Source organism: Lonchura striata, chromosome 1, assembly GCF_050655825.1.
Source record: "Lonchura striata isolate lonStrDom1 chromosome 1, ASM5065582v1, whole genome shotgun sequence".
NCBI classification, from domain to species: domain Eukaryota; kingdom Metazoa; phylum Chordata; class Aves; order Passeriformes; family Estrildidae; genus Lonchura; species Lonchura striata.
The window spans coordinates 104594212-104611305 of record NC_140703.1 but is presented as its reverse complement, the minus strand read 5'-3'; the positions used below and the strand labels follow the sequence as shown (position 1 = coordinate 104611305).

The 17094-nt window shown below is 40.5% G+C and overlaps 2 protein-coding genes across 9 annotated transcripts in view; one reads left to right on the top strand and one right to left on the bottom strand.

The window, feature by feature from the left end:
• The window catches only part of MBTPS2 (membrane bound transcription factor peptidase, site 2), a 40465-nt gene extending 34900 nt beyond the window's left edge, over positions 1–5565 (bottom strand). For 3 of the 5 annotated variants that reach the window (XM_021552920.4, XM_085559710.1, XM_085559707.1), the window contains exons 1-2: positions 5406–5565; positions 253–401 (exon numbers count right to left, since the gene is read on the bottom strand). In XM_021552920.4, the coding sequence (XP_021408595.1) occupies positions 253–401; positions 5406–5480 (224 nt within the window). In that variant the 5' untranslated portion in view covers positions 5481–5565. Of the gene's footprint in view, positions 1–252; positions 402–1100; positions 4985–5405 lie in introns of those variants that run through there. The other 2 variants (XM_085559701.1, XM_085559719.1) reach the window with 2 other exon arrangements.
• A 10856-nt stretch (positions 5566–16421) lies between these two features.
• SMPX (small muscle protein X-linked) overlaps positions 16422–17094 on the top strand; it is a 40843-nt gene continuing 40170 nt past the window's right edge. For 3 of the 4 annotated variants that reach the window (XM_085559797.1, XM_085559820.1, XM_085559813.1), the window contains exon 1: positions 16430–16584. The gene's annotated coding sequence lies outside the window, so the exon portion shown is untranslated. Of the gene's footprint in view, positions 16585–17094 lie in introns of all 4 variants that reach the window. The other variant, XM_085559802.1, reaches the window with a different exon arrangement.

The following is a 17094-nucleotide window of genomic DNA, read 5'->3' as shown; positions in this document are numbered from 1 at the left end:
CAACTATGCATACTTCAAACCACAGGTAAAAATAGTTTAAGGATTTCTAGTTTTATAGAATCTCAATATGCAACCTGTATTACACTTACGAATTTTTTAGCAGAGGAATTGTACTGGCACAGTACATTTAGAGCAACCATTCCAATTGGTTTTATCATTAGCCTATTAAAATACACCCACTGCCCAGTTAAAAGGCACCAATGTGGTTCAATAGCTGACTCAGACAGAAGAAAAAGGATGCTGAATTTATACCACAAGTAGAGGAATTTGGGTTTCCATCTCCCCCAGTTGTAGAACTGGCGGTTGAAGAGAGCCGTTTGCCAGCGCAGGTGAAAGGGAGAGACGCTCAAGCCGTATGTCAGCAGCCACTCCTCGTACGACGCCTTCAGAGAGTTGGAGGACTGCACACAACAGAAAACCAGTTTGACCAAAACATTCTAGGAAGATTTTGTAATGTGACTGAGCAGCAAATGTGATCTGTTTATATAAAAACAGGCGCAGAATTTCAAGTAGATGTCCTACACATTATTTACATTTTGACATATAGGTATGTGTGACAAGTAATGTGAAAAAGTTATGTCACTGTTTAGATGTTATTTCCAACAACTGAGGGTTCATAAAAGAGATTTGGTGTCCAGAGTTATTTGACAAACAAGGTCTTGCATCATCTTTCCTGGTGTTAAATCACTTTCAGTAGTTCTACTTTCTGGTTAGAAGGCTAGAGACTGTTGATGGCATTCTTTCAACATGCAATTATATTCCAATAAACATTTTAAAAAGTACAATAATGAAAAATGCTTCTTTTGTCTCCAGCTGAAAAAAACTTTCTAATACAGATGAGATATGGCTCAGTATTGCAGATACCTGCTAGTAAGGATAAAAACAAAGTCTATTTTTCAAACACAAATACTATGCCTAAAGAGGATCGGGAATATCTGATCAGACTAACAGAAAACCACAAGGAATTTAAATATATCAACCTGTATTGCAATAGCAGTTTCAGTATGGCAACTTCCCAGCATTTCAAGATACTTCCAGTAGTTCCAAAGACTTCTCTTGATGAGAAATGTGACCTATAAATGTGACCTATGAATACTTACCTACAGCATTATCTTGAATTATAGACCAACAGACATGGTTTTTGCAATTTCTAATTTCTTTACTTTCTGGTGCCTGCATTTTCAATAGGCTTTAGTCACCTGCTTCATGGAAGCTTGTGTCAGAAACCCAGATGAAGGAATACTTTTCTTGGAGGAACTGAGAGCTCAGGAAAAGCACAGATGAGCTTTGAGCATTCTGACACTGGGCAGTTCCCAAGGCAGGAGTGTCTCCCACAATCCAGACAAGTCTTTGGAGCTGTCTGAACTGAAGCACTGTTCCCAAGGTTCCCCACAAGCAGCAACACCTGCTGAAGATATCCAGAATGTGTAGTTCACAACAGGCTCCCTTCTCCTCCCTGACAAGAACTCCACAAGTTTCTGGCTGTTGTCCTTGGTCTTTGAACAAATTTAGAACTTGCCAATTCCTTGCATTCCTTCTGCCCTGTACCACAGTGGTGGGCGGGGGGGGGGGTTGAGGATCTCACACTGCACAATTGTATTAACAGCCTTTATCATTTTGTCAAATTAATTAAATCTTAAACACTAAAAGTTTATTTCAAATAACAAATTTCCTCAGCTGCAAGACCCATTTACTTAAGCCATTGTTCATGCATCACCTCTTACACCATTTATCCTTTCTGCCTATATATTTCTGTGTAATTTCCTTCTTCTTCATCCTACTGATTTCAACCACATTTTTGTTGTCAGCTGAGGGCACCAACAGAAATTTTCACTGTAATGCACTCCCATCAATACCACTCACTCCCTATGGCACTATTAAGTTCAATCATACCAGCTTTTGCTAATTTTAACAGAAGAGATCACAAAGATGATTAGACTTGTACACAATTAGTGATATATAAGCCAAGGAAACAAAGAAAAAGACCTCCTCACATAATCTACCCAATAATTCAGAACAAAAATACATGTATCATTAAGAACCCCTGATATGAGAAACTGTCATTTGTGAATTAAAAAAAAAGTCCTATTCATTCACACGGTCAAAAAAAACTCAAAACCACCCTAATGCATTATTCTAATAAAGTTAATCAGATACATTGATTTGACACTTGAAAAAGTGTTCCTTTTATCACATGCAAACCCCACTTTTTTCCCTAGAAATGCCACAAATTCATGCCTTTCAATTCATTCCAACAACATCACAGCCCCACTGTCCTAGCAAGAAATAAATAAGTATGAAGTTTTCCATGAGGAATATGGAATCACTGACTATAGAGCCATCAAATGTGGAAAAGAAAGGTACCAAAATTTTTCCTTTTGTATTTTCCTCACAATTTGTGTAAATGTTATTCACGATCACTGAATGACTGCAAACTTTTGCAAAACATATTAAAAAGCTTTTTGCAGAGTTTTGCTCCTTCTGTCCTGATCCTAGTGGGATCCCCACATGAAACACACACCGTCATGCCCTGGTATGCTTCATTTCAAGCTGCTTTCACACAGGCCTTGGCCCTGCTTCTCTGAGATCTAAGAGCTCTTTGTTAGATTAGTTTTGCTATGAAAGCAGCACCTATTTATCTATGCAGCCTTTAAAATGTTGGACACCTGCTAAGCACTCCAGGAGCTCCACAGCAGCCAGCCTGCAGGAGTCAACATTCTTCTTTGCTGGCAGAATCTCTTCAAGAGCTCTGAATCATTTCAGCTTCCTGACCTTAAAAGCTGAGAGCCAACCTTGACTGAATGTGTCTAATGGATCCTTTACTTCTCACACCAGAAGGAGGGACAACCTCCTACATGTCACTCCTTCCTGATCCTTCAGGCAGAATGAAATGTGATGACTTAGGATGGAGGGAGAAGGAACTTAGGGGTCTGAGTGATTCCCTCTTACAGAATCCAAGCTTCAGTGAAAATATTGGTGGCAGTGATACAATGAGGAGCAAAAAGAGGGACTTAACATTTAAAATCCAGCTTGATTTGGCACAGCTTTAGCTTTCTGACACAAATGTATCTTTTATTTCAAGCACTATTATAACAATTGAATTTATGTGTGCAAAAATAAATTTATAAACAGTTATACTTTCTGTATAGTAGTCTAGGAGTCAGACTGCCAAAATAGAATATTTAAAATCTGAACAATACCAGTAAGGGAACAAACTGAGCAAAAAACATTGCACATTGAACAGATTTACAGAATAAACATTAACTGCAAGTTACAGCACACATCCTTCTCTTGCCAAAAATATCAACAGGATCACACATGGAAATGTGCTCCCACATTGTTTTTCACTCAATTCTCTGTACATCCTCTTGGCGTAATTACACTGAAAGTGATTTGAGATTTAAACAGTACAATTAATTAAACAGTAAAATTTTGCTATGGTAGCTAGCAGCCTTGGGTTGTGACTGTGGTGGAGATTTACAGTACAAGCAATCTCGGCTTCCTAATGATATAAATCTGGTTATTTAATCCAAATTGTATTTCAACTGTGGTAATCACAGTGAAACCTATGACTGAGATGTACAACAGGAGATCTACCTGCAAGTTCACTGCGGCTCAATAGCTCCCACATAATTCCTGAGGATTAATAACCTTGGTCAACTTCTGGTTAAAAAAATCATAATTAAAATTTAACTCCTGGATTCTCACACTTGCTATAGAATTCTAGGCATTGCCCCTTCTTTTCCAACATAAATCAGGCATTAAGTAGGCTCCAATGTAGGGGATTTTTTTCCCTCCCTTGCTGCTGCAAGAAATTGCGGTGACTCTCCTTATTTACAAAAGTAATTTTACTGATTTTATGGTCTAATAAATGATTTTACAGTCCAATGCAGAAAGAGATCTTCAGAATCTCAGAGATGCAAATGGTCTCAGCATTATGGCACAACAGTTCTCACTTCACAGCCCAAGAGCCCTCAGCAGACACAAAGCTGCTGCCAGAGAAGCAGCCTCCTGGCTGACCTTCCTGCTGTGTCTCACTGCAGCCAGAGCACCTTCTCCTGGTACCTGGCCAATCTTCTCATGTGTTTCAAAACAATGCTGTATTTTTTTTTTTTTTAACACTTAACACAGACTTGCAGCAAGAAAATTTAAGAAGTCTTCAGGTAAACAACCCTAATTGTTATTGTCATGATGTACAGGCTGTATTTTGCAATTATCAGCTTTCATCATTAACAGAGCTACATTTGCTCTCCAAATAGCTGCAGGGGGAGACACTTTTCCAAGTTTTCTAAGCATCTGAATTTTCTTGTATTTCTTCCTATATTTCACAGGAGTAACAAAATGCACATTTTGTACTTTCATATCACTAAACCTTATGTGCCTTGGCAGAAACAGATGCAGCTCCTGGACTGTAAAATTAAGAAATACACATCAAACCTCTCATTTCATCTTCCCTCATATTTAACCAGCACATAGCCTACTTTGTACGCGTTCTTTCAAATTTCGATCATGCCTTAGAAATCACATCTCTGAATGTGTAAAAAACCCCAAAACAATGCCACACCACTTAATGAAACTTCAGCAATGCACAGATGCATCCCATATGTAACAAAGGATGTCCTGGTGTATTTTCTTTTTAAAACTTTCCCTATCAGGAGGAAAAGGATGAGTCTCCTAATACTCTCTGAGGATCAAAGTTTATTGCTTTAAAAAAGTATTTGTATCGAGTTCTGAAATTTGAAAAACATTAATTTTTTTCCAGTAAAACTAAAGATACTCAAAAGAAATAAATACGCATTGCTTTTTACATCTTTTAGGAAAATCGCCATTACAAGGCACATACTCTACACCGCAAACTTACGAGGGTGTATTTTAGGTTTTGTTAATACAATAATAACAAACTCCAGACAGCGCGTTAAAACGCCACGGGTCCTTTGGCACAGAGCGGCTCCCGGGCGCTCTCCCGGAGCCGCTCGGAGCCAGCGCGGGGCGGGAGCGGAGCAGGGGCAGCCCGGCCGGGAGCGGCCGGATCGCCTCAGAGGGGCCCGGCCGGGATCGCCTCAGAGGAGCCCGGCCGGGATCCCCTCAGGGCCCGCGGGATCGCCGCAGAGGGGCCCGGCCGGGATCGCCTCAGGGCCCGCGGGATCGCTTCAGAGGGGCCCGGCCGGGATCGCCTCAGAGGGGCCCGGCCGGGATCGCCTCAGGGCCCGCGGGATCGCCTCAGAGGGGCCCGGCCGGGATCGCCTCAGAGGGCCCGGCCGGGATCTCTTCAGAGGGGCCCGGTCGGGCGCGGCCGCTCCGCCAGCCCGGGCTCGGCAGCGAGGCCCTGGGCCCGGCGCGGAGGGGGGACGGAGCTGTCGCTGCCTCCTCCCGGCCCCGTCCGGCCCCGCGCCCTCGGCCCTCACCTTGAGCAGCGTGTCCGCCAGGTACACGGCGCACCAGCCGCCCAGCACGGTCACCACCACCGGCACCGGGATCATCGCGGGCCGCGCCGCAGCGGGCAGCCCGGAACCCAAGCTGCCCGGAACCTTTCTCCCAGCGGCTCTGCTGCCCGGGCGGACGGTTCCGGGCGGCGCGTAGAGCGAGGGCAGTTGCGCCGTGACGTCACGGGCCGGGGCGGCCCCTCCCTCTCGACGTTGCCTCAGCCGCCGCCTGCGGCGCGCCCCGTGGGGGGCTGCGGTGGCGGCGATCGGGACAGTAAAAGTAATTAGTGATGGCAACAACAAAGCACGTTGTGGAAGCGCCTCAGTAATGTTCCAGATAAAAATTGGTCCAGCCAAATTAAGAATGAAAAAATATAAATTTTGTTAAAGATCGAATTCTGTCCGAGTCTGCCGCAAGGAAAAGGGCAGTGCCGAGCCCGGGCCCGGCGCTGGGCGCGTCACGGAGCGGGCAGAGGGTCCCGCTGTGCCCACACCGCCCTCCTGGGACAAGCAGGTTTTATAGGCAATATTCTGCCCGAGGCCGGGATTTCGGCAATCCGTCTTTTCTTCCCATTCGAAGTCCCACATATTCATAAAGTCTCTTTTCTCTGTGTTGGGGTAGAACAATTCGGGGTCCGGTGGTGATGAATCTTCTTGATGGAGTTAGGGGAACAGGGCTTTCAGATGTATCAGCCAGATGATCCCAGCAATTCCAGTCTAGAGTCGATCCCAATCTAGAGTAAATCCCAATCTAGAGTCGATCCCAATCTAGAGTCGATCCCAATCTAGAATAGATCCCAATCGATGGCTGTTGCCGTTGATGATCAGCGCCCTGGCATCCCTGTATCACCTCGAGAAGCGAGCCACATGTATTAATTTGCAAATGAGGTTTTGTCAGAAACCTCATTTTTTCGAATATGTGGGGGTAACTCCCAGTGCTGGCGTGTGTGCTTTCAACAATATCAAATATTACACATATCATATTATACTGGCGTGAATTACATTCATTACATATAACAGGAACAAGGGAGTGATGGGATTCCCTTTAGCCGCTGGTGTTCTGTCAGTAATGAGCACCAACCTGGTTGCACAGCAGAATCATTCTGTGAGGCTGCCTGGAGGATGGCTTTTAAGCAAATGTTTCCTGGGCTCCTGTTTCCTTCCCAGGCCATGGTCAGTGCTGATTCTCCAGCCAGTGTTGGGTCAGGCTGACACGGAGCTCATTTTCCTCACAGCTTTGCATCGAAGGTGATGGTGACACACCGGGATGTGGCACAGCATCAGCTCTGTCCCTGCCACATTCTCCTGGCACAGGATACGACTGGACAGCTGACCCAAATTAACCAAAGGGATATTCCATATCATGTGGCATTAGTTAAAAAAACCTAAGCAATGGAGGAAGAGGCATTTGTTATTTACAGTGTTTGACTTCTACAGCAAGTGAGAGAAAACAGCCCTGGGCAGCCTCTCATCATTGGCATTTGTGGGTGCAGAGTAGGAATTGATGCTGGTAGTTGTTGTGGTTTGACATGTCAAACCATGACAGTAGCGCACGCTTTCACTTGTTGTGTTTGCTCAATTCCTTTGTCTTTCGTCCCACCTTGGGGCTTTTCTGTCCCTTACATTTAGATTTTCCATCATTCTAACAATCCCACGTTTTGATGGAAGCTGTCTGTGTTGACTGATGCCTTTTGAGAGGGTTGGAAAGAACTTCATTTGGACATAAAATCTGAAGAATTGCAGGAAGTGTATCCAGCCCTGCATGCAACCGAATTTGAATTTATGCACTTTCATAGATGACTTTAAGATGTCCTCAGCATCTAAAAGGACTTACAAACAGTAACAGAATATTGAGATCTGATAATGATTTTTTATTTCTGCACTGGTTCCCAGTCTAAAAAAATTATCAAATCATTAAAGAATTATGCAAATATGATTTATTCTACACTTTATTGGTTGAAAACTCAAGTTGTTCCACAGACCAACATGAATTTAATGTAAATATACAGACTATAAACCAATGGTGGTCTTCAGAAGCAATGGAGTGGAAATGTATTCAAACAGTTGAGAAGACAAGTATTTTTCCTAGTGTCATATGCTCACTGAAATAAAGAGAAATAAAATGGACGTGTTTAAATGAATCAGTTGGTGACCAGGTTTTATAACATTATTGTATTTTTGCTTCTATGTTCAGTTAGTGTACCATAAAAATACAGACTTTAATTTTTTTAAGTTTTCATAGAAATTGGAAGTGCAACTAAAAAAGGAATTAAAATACACAGTCCATATTTAACTGCTGGGAAGTTTATCTCAAGAAAACAAACAAAAATCAGAATTTTCTAAAATGCAGAAGGTGGATGAACAGTTCCATCAGTTCTGAGTGAACTGCCAGCCCCTGTGTTCTGACTTGGGTGACTTGAGCAGGTGCTTTGCCCATGGCGGAGAGGCAAAGTTTGTCCTTGTTGCCACGGAATTAAATTGTTGTCTGTGATGTGTTACATTTTTTAAGTAATGGTATTCAGGATTAAAGATTTCCACTTTAGAATGGTTCAGGAGGTAGCCCAGATACTGATGCTCATTTTCCCTCTGCTTGGTTTTTCTTAGAGCCAGGTATTAAGCTGCAGCAAGCCCTGCAGACGCCACATGAGTGCACAGTGCCCACACGCTGTTCCAGAGCAGTTCAGCTCTCAGGAGGCACAGCTGAGGGGTGCATCAGGGGAGGGCAAGGCTGAACCTCAACAGGGCAACTATCAAAGAATGTTGGAAAAGGTTAGATATCAGTCATCATACAAGAGTATATAGGTCCATGCAAAAAGCTTAGGCAGCAAAAAAGTTCTCTCATAAACAATAATACTGATTAAATATATTTTATCAAGTAAATACCAAATATAATCTGTTAATAATACATTAATTAAGATATCGTGTTCAGCTAGTGATTTAATATCATAGGCATCTTTTTCTAGACGTGCTAAGTATGTTTATCTTAAGATTAATAATAGGTCTAATAATTAATCTCTTCAACTTCGATCTATTATTGGAGTAGATATGTGATTATTCAGATATTACCATAGATGCTGATGTGTTGCATAATAAAAAGTAAAACTAGCCTGAACAGCACTATCGAAAAGTCTTAAGTTAGAGGGGCTTGCAGGGCTTTAGGAAAATTGTACCCAATTGCAATTCATCACAAGCTCAGACCTAAAATCAGCTAAGATGTTGATTCTGTCAAGGAGAGGTTGTAAATGTTACCAGTTTGAAGATACTACAATCAGAACATGAATTGATTGGATAAGTGTTTGAGCCTCGGGGAAAGAAAATGGGGTTTTAAATATGTTCATCAGTAGATTGTTGGGCATAGAGATGAGCTAAGGACAGGAAAGGACTGCTGGGATAAAATGTGATTCTGCAAGTGTTTATGTGCCACTGTAACTTAAAGTGAAGGGGTGCTTTCACAGAGTACAGGAATGTTTCCAGAATGAGCCTCCAAGCCTACCTGAGAATTTAAAGTACATACTAGAATGCATGAAAGAAGAAATCCATGGGAAAAGATGAAATAGATGGTCCCTTTAGCACTTCTGCAGGTGAGGAGATTGCTTCTGGAGGAAATAAAGAGATCAGAATAAAGAAGAAATCTGAGAAACTAGAGGAGACATACAGAGACTGGCATGTTACAGAGACGTGTGGCATTGGTTGTGAAACTGTGAAGGAAAAATATGTTTTCGTTACCTTTCTAGTAATATTGTATAAAGAATCTCAATACAGGGGAGAGAGGTAGTGGAATTATGGATATACGAGGCAGTGGAATTATGTGTGATATTTTAAACTGAAATCCAAACAAGAAAATAAAAAATACCCTTTCATCTTTGCTCTGTTTAAAACAGGTAATAGTAGAATGTCACACTATTTAATTGGTTTGGGTGTTTTTTGTGTTCCAATTACAGTATAAAACAGTCTTGTTTTATTTAAATAGAAATGAGGTCAAAATACTCCGTTAAGGTTCAGGAATTGTTTGCAGTATTTAACCTGGTTACCAAAAATACGTGCTGGAAAGGTGGAATTTTGATTTTTTAAAACAAATGAAATTTGTTCTTAAGTCACTATTCATGTGAAAACATAGGTAAAGCACAAGTGTTCCTAGAAATATGCCTTTACTAGATTATTAAGCAAAAACCACTAGTTGTACGTGCTTTTTCACCAGTTGTCTCATAGTGTTAATCTATAGCAAAACAAATGATATTTTTTTCTTATTTGCTGTCAGTTTGCAGCATGTACCCATCTGTGTTAACTCTGTTAGGCAAATCTCAGCTGGATTTAGATCTAAAAGAGGGTCCTCCAAAGCTGTTGCATTCTGAGGAGAAATAGGTATCAGACTTTAAAGAAAAGCAAAGGAAATGGAGGAACTTGAGAGATGTGGCTTGAATATTATTCTAGAATACAGCTCCATAAAAATATTATTTTCAGGCTTATGTTTCCCATTTTTATATTATAGTCTTGCTTGCACCCTCTGTAATAATTTAGAAGTTTTACATGAGGAAAATCTACTGAAGAACAGCTATTCAGCATTAGCTCTTATGTTGGGAGCCCTTTACAACTTTAAATGTCTATCCATGAAAGTGAGCTTACTTAATTACAGGAAATAAAGGTCTTAGTCAGTGAAGGAGGAGACCATGAAAGGGCATAATATCAAAAAATTGTTTCAAAGTTTGAGGGATTTTTTTTTTTTTTTTTTTGCTTTAAATTACCTGTGAAGTCTCTATGGACACAATCCCCTGTTCTACTGCAGAACGCAAAATAAATTTAATAGTTTCAGTCTAACAGCCTAATGCCTACTGTAACCTGAAATAAATACACATGATAGCATTAGACCTATCAGCTTTGAACCCCAAAACCTGTAGGGCAGCCTTAAACCCTAGGGACAGAAAAGGTAAAGAAGTGCTTTAGCATAAGCAAGTCAAAGTGAGGTAACAGTTTGAGACAAAGTAATCTGTAGCTATCATTGCATAGGCTGTTAAAGCCTGAAACATTTCTCTTAGTAGTAGCATAGGTCGGGTTGGGTTGGGAGGAGCCTTAAAACCATCTAGGTCCAATCCCCCACCATGGGCAGGCACACCTTCCCCTACACCAGGCTGCTCAGGGCCCCATCCAGTCTGGATTAATCTGTGCGTGTGTGATGCTTAGCTGTTCTGAGCAATAGCAGTGTCTTGCACAGGATGAACCAGTGGGGATATCCCCAGAACTGCTCACTGGGGCTGCACAGGTGGCTGAAGCAGCTCCTGAGTTGCTTCATCGTGCAGCACAGCACTCAGTTAAACCAGCACTGGCTTTGTTCTACCTCAAGGACAGAGGGGAGCAGCTTTGTGATTACATAGCACTGCACACAGTGGATAAACTAATTTTAACTGGTGTCCCAGTACTACAAATCCACCCTGCCCCTTGTCAGCCAGAGCACCTGTGAACTATCCATGACAAAACTGTGGGTTTGCCTTAGACAACTTTGTGTTAGGAGCCTAAGCTAAGAGCATTTCCTTTCTTACTAAGCAAAATAGTTTGAGTTGGCTGCAATAAAACAGGGACACTCTAGTCAGAGCATAGTCAGTACCTCACCAATAGCGGGTGGGCACAGGAAACACAGAGCAGCCCTGTGGTTTTCAAAAGTAATTTGCAAGACAAATGATTTTCAAGCATAACTTTTATCTCCAGATCTTGAGAACTGAACTGTACTTAAAGAGCTTTTGTTGCACAGCCAGAGGAGATGGAGTGAAACAGTTTGAGTTTCTTTTTCCAGGCTTTTTTTTTTTGTCCTTGTATAGAAGACACTGCCTGTCCACAACTATAATTCATATGGGTTTAAAGTAAGATGTGAAGATTTTAAAATCTACTTTTTGTAATTTGCTAAGAGAAACACTTCTTGATGCTGGAGATTTGATATTGTATTGGAAAACATTGTTGCCCAGTGGAGCAGCTGGAGAACTTGTCTTTCTGTGCCAACACTGAATTCTTTAGGCAATTTCTCTGTGAACATTGCAGTATTTGTATGGCAGGAGGCCACAGATAATTGAAAAATGTTTCTGTAGCAGATTTGATTCAATAAAAATAAGGTATAATAGAGATCATGTTTGACTACTTCATAGGTAGGTATGACTAATAGATTTATTCATCCCTTCATCATGGAAAGAATTCATTCTTAGTGGCTCCAGTTTTTCAGAACATTGGAGGTGTGACAAGGTAAGGATTTTTTTCCTTATGACTCTTGAGAATTAAGGTGTAAGTGTCCTGATATTGATTCAGACTTTAAAAACCTTCACATCCATGATTTAACTATCTTTATCTTTTATTTTCTGTTCAACAGGTACAAACCAAAGATAGCAACTGATAAATCACATATAATTCAGCAGTTTGGTGCTGTTGTACTTGACTTTGGTGACTTTTTATCTAAAGGCATTAATTTATTTATACTGTCCTTGAAATTCTGCTTCCTGCAGCCCATTTCCTCATCTTACTTGTTCTGGGTGCATCTTTCTACCAGACAGATTTTTAGTGTCTCAAAGATGTATTTCTTTCCTCTCAATATGCCATTCAGATAAGAAATCAGCAGAATTTAGTCATTGTTCTCTTTGTTATACTTTCAATGATTACACTCATGGAGGAACCAAAGCTGCAATTTTTTGTCATACTTTATTATAACAGATAAATAAATTACTTTCTGTGGTGCCAAGTCCCCAAGTCCTCAAGTCCTCTGGTATAGCTGTACCTAGTTTTCATATATATCTTTGGGCTGAGTCAACAGCAAAATTCCCTGCTGCAGTCAGGTAAGGTCTTAATTGGACAAGACCTAATAGTGCACAGCTGATATGATCAGCTGATGGGGATGGGCATCATCAAGTAAGATAGTACATGCTTACTTAATTATCCTGATTTGTGAAAACAATTAGTAGTCTCTGTTGAATGTTTCAACAGTGATTTAGTCAGTTCCTGTTTTGCCAAAATTGCTTGCTGAGAACAGTATCTGATAGTGCAGTGTCATGTCTTTTGTTTCTCTCCCAAATAATTCTGAATGATTACAGTAGAGAGGGTGTTTACAAAAATCAGCATGTAATTTAAATTTCATATTCAAAATCTGCTATTAGCCTTGCTCTTTCTTATGCTACCAGCTTTGCGAGATATATTGGTTAAAATTTACCAGGAGAAAAGTTGAAACAAATTTGTTGCTTGTACATCATCATCATCATCGTCTTTCAGTTGCTGAAAACATTTGGGTAACTAGAAATTGTACACACTACAGAGCAACAGAGAATATGGCTTTTGGGTAATAGTGGTCAAAGCTATGATGCTCTAGAATTTATATGGATTGGATTCATAAGACAGTTTTCAGAACTTAATACAAATTCATAGATGATGCTAACAACACTATTAATGATGCTGTAACTCTGAAATTCAGAACAAGGTCACTGTGAGCCTTTAATAAGACCATCTCCTTAATGCAAGCCTAATTATTTCTCTATGGAACAGTCTGTGATAATAATCATCATGCTTTTCTATGGAAAAGAAAGGGAGTATGCAGGTGTTGAATTAATATTTAGTAGCCAGAAATGCCACAGAAACAAAATCAGATACTTTAGATATGTTTTGTATTGATTTCCTGCCTACTAGATAACAGCAAGCATTTTTACATGCTATTTTATGTCATTCATTATTTAAATGACTTGATGTTATTGTTGTTGGCATAACTATACAAATAGAAACTCAAGGGCAAGTGCTTGATTTTTTTTCTTGATATTAACAAATAGAGATTTAACAAAATGAGAAGACTTATGCAACCAGTAGATGATACTTTCTCAAACAATTTTTCTTGTGATAAAATTGCTGAGATTTGATACTCCTTCTGCAATGTATGATTCAAAGTTGCTTTCTGTTAAAATCAAACATTGGAATCGTTTGTGATACCTGGTAAAATTGAAAGTTCCATTGTATTTTAAATTTCTGTAGTTCTGTCTGACCACATGTGACTAGGAACCGTTGCTAAAAATCTCTGCCTTTCATCAAGTCCATGTGCCAAGTCATTATTACATGGACACATCTTTACTAAGGGGAAAGAGTCCAAAAATACAAATAAGACCTAAGTGAGTTAGAAAGTGGATGGTGAGTTTGGGGTTTTTTTCAGGAACCTCTTCATAAGTCCTCTGATAAATCTGTGTCATAGCAAGTTTCTTTTTTTTACATCTTAACCAGTAATTCCAGTGTGTTGACTGAAAATAATAGTTATACTAGTTACACTGCAACTTTAGTTTGCATATTCTTCATAAAAAATTCAAATGAACTTAAGGATAGGAATTAATTAGCCAAATACATAATATCATGGGCCCACTATTCTTACCTGATTAAAACTGTAATTTATGGAGTTAATATTAAGATAGAGGAGCAAAGTTTTGTGTTTCTAAAGATCTATAACATGTTGCTACTACATGGTAACTTAAAGCAAGACTCCAGAAATGTTTTTTTTTTTTAACTTTTTACTTCAAAGAAGTCTTATTTCAAGTGAGCTGAAGTTGTGACTTCTTATGTGTGGACTTGTATTTTCAACTGTATTACACTGTTTGCATTACACTAAAACACTGTGGACTACAATAGAAAAATAAATTCTTTTGACACACTCAGGAAGTTTTATCTGTGCTCATGAGGTTTCTCAAAAAGCAAAACATTTATGTAAATGTATTAAGTAGTGACAGCTTTAAACAACAGTTCTGACATTATGCAGTGAAATATCTCAGTGGAGAAGTAAGACACATACACAGTTCTGTTAACTATCAACTTCATTTTCAAAACTAGTAAGTTGTGCCAGGAAGCATATTAATTAGACAAGCTTCTAGCAATGCCACAAAAGTATATTTTTAACTTTATTGGGATTTTACACTTCAAATAAATGCATTTCTACTATATCTTTTGGATCTCTATACATGAGACATAATAATTTTATGCCATGTGTGTCAATGTACAGGGTCCTAACTTGCCAGACACTGAATCCATCATCTGAAATGCACATATGCCTCCTTATTTACTTCCTAATTTCTCTGCTGCATGCATTTACCAGGTGACTCTGCAAGTCATGGGGCTGTGCATCCTAGGGGTTATTCAAAGGCAATAATATGCTGCAAAACAATGCTGAGGGACTATTTTTCCCTTCAAAATCTACTCATACCTGGATTTCCTGATATTAGTGATAGGAGTTAAGTTTACTCCTTTTATTCTCACAATTTGATACAGTTAAGGTATAGTGATAGTTACTGGATGTTAGGTAGGGGACAGATTCATTTCTTGTTTCCACATCACTAAGACTATAAAATTACCTGTCACTACTATGAAAATTTGTTGAAAGGAACAGTGTTGAGCTGATATTTCTTAGGCATATTTGCAAGACGAAGAAATTATAAAATCTAAACAATTGCCTACCTTTGCTTAATTAATGATACACAGAAGAAAGAACTATGCATTCAAGAGCTAGTTTGTAATGTTACTATTGTAATATAAATTGAAATAAGTTAATGTACAGGACCATGTTACAAAAATATATTGCCTCTTCCATTGCCTCCTGGTACTTTTGTTGTAAATATGAACCTTCAGAAGGAGGTATGTAAAGTCACTTACCTGAGTCTGGCTTTGTTTTAATGTGGTCTCAATGACCTGGAAGGCAGGGCCTTTGGCTGCAGACTGCTCTATTCTAGCCAAAGAACAGCTTTGCAAGCCCTCTTGGGAATTCCACCACGTTTCAAGTGCAGTAGTCCTCTCATGCCTCAAATTTTTGGCAACAGGCATAATCAGCCTATCTGAGGAATAGAGGTCTCCTTGGAACGAGCTGATTGCTGTGTGTATGTCCAGCAGTCCTGACCTACACCAATGCATGTCCTGGTTGCATGCCCACTTCTGTGTCGTCCATCTTCTTGTGGCTGCTTGGGAAGGGGGCAGCTGTAAGTAGTCAGCAATCTCCCAGAGCTGGTTGTCAGCTTTATCAGCTTCCAGATGACAACATTTTTGGGAAAGACAGCAGTGGAGAGTGAGTCACAGGCTTAATGAAGCAGCCTGCTTGGTCACCATCCTCTTTGAGATACTTGAAATTAAAAGGGTCATTTGTCAAATGAGTTAAACTCCAAGGAGATCCTTGACAGTTATTGCCCATAATGACGCTGCTCTTGTCACCATTACTACTGTGGGTCCAGTGGAGATCAGATACAGCAGAGGAGTGAGGAAGAGGGAAATTCATTCTTGTGAAGATGCACAGATGACCAGGAATTTGCACTTCTGCAAGTGGAAACCTGAGGATATGCCCCACGCAAGACTTGTTGTGAGATCTCCATCAGTAGCCCTCACTAAGACAATACTCCAGCCAGCATGAGCACAACAGTGTAATGTTTTACTTCCCTCATGAGCTATAACAACTCTCTCTCTCTCACACACACACACACACACACACTCCTCCTTTGGCTTTTCTTCATCCCCACGTGGGCCTGCAGGCTCAGCAGCTGGTCGCTATGGCCCCGCATGCTCAGGAGCCCTCCCTGGTGAGCAGGGCTGTCCCGCAGGGGGGAAGGCTCTGCTGACACCCCTGGGCAGCTGCTGTGTGAGTTTGCTCCCAAAGCAGCAGCAGTACGGTCACGTTGGTGTGTCAAGCACCTCCCCTAGATAGTTCCTCTGAGGTGACTTCTTCATAATTATGTCTCCATAATTATTTCCTTCTCCAGTGTGATGTAGGGAGGTACACACTGCCCCAGATGCCATGGGAGGAGTTCTGTGTTACCTGCTACTGCTGTGTGCCTGGCACTTGGGAAAAGCCTGGAATGACAGGGAGAGGGAGGGCAGGAAAAGGACCTAAAGGTGTGTTCCTTCAACACCTCCTGCTTGACAGTCGAGCCCTGCTTTTACCATGGTCAAGTGTCACAGGGGACCAAGTTAGAGGGTGAATCAAACTCTATATTTAGGAAGAACAACTGGAAGCTATGACAGGAATTCCCTTTTACACTTCGCTTCTCTGCTGAGTCCCACTCCAGCCTGGAGCAGCACTCAGTGCCGTCCAGGCTGAAAGCATCGGAGCTATTTCAGACACATTAAAAGGGTCACAGTCAATACCTCAGCTGGTAGAAGAAGGTACCACTTTCATCATCAAAAGGAGGTGTGCATACTCACTTGACGGTTTGGAACTTTTTTTATATAAGTAAATAAGTTAGCTAACCTTGAAGGGGTCAACTAAAATCGTGAAAGACCCTCAAGAGAACTCTTTACGAATTGCTGTGAGTTTACTGCAGTAGTTGTGGGTTTCTACCTATATTAATGTCTCATGCAGTGTATCAGAGTATTCAGAGCAGAACGCTATTGCTTCATAGTCCGTGAGGATCTAAACATTAAAATAAAAAGTCACTTAAATACCTCATGACTCATAAGTGTCTATGAGCCTGAATATTGTAATACATAGACAGGTTATTGTTTTCTGTTTGTTTATTATAGTTAATGAAATATTACATTATGGTTTTGATGTAAGTAAGGTTTATTTCACTAAGCTTAATAGGCAACTGTAGAAAAGATTATTGTGTATGTATTATGGAAAATGTGACCACATCTGCCTAGAGCTTGTAGTAAGTTTTCATGTAACAGGCTGAAAGCTGCCGAGTAGGGGTTTCTCTTC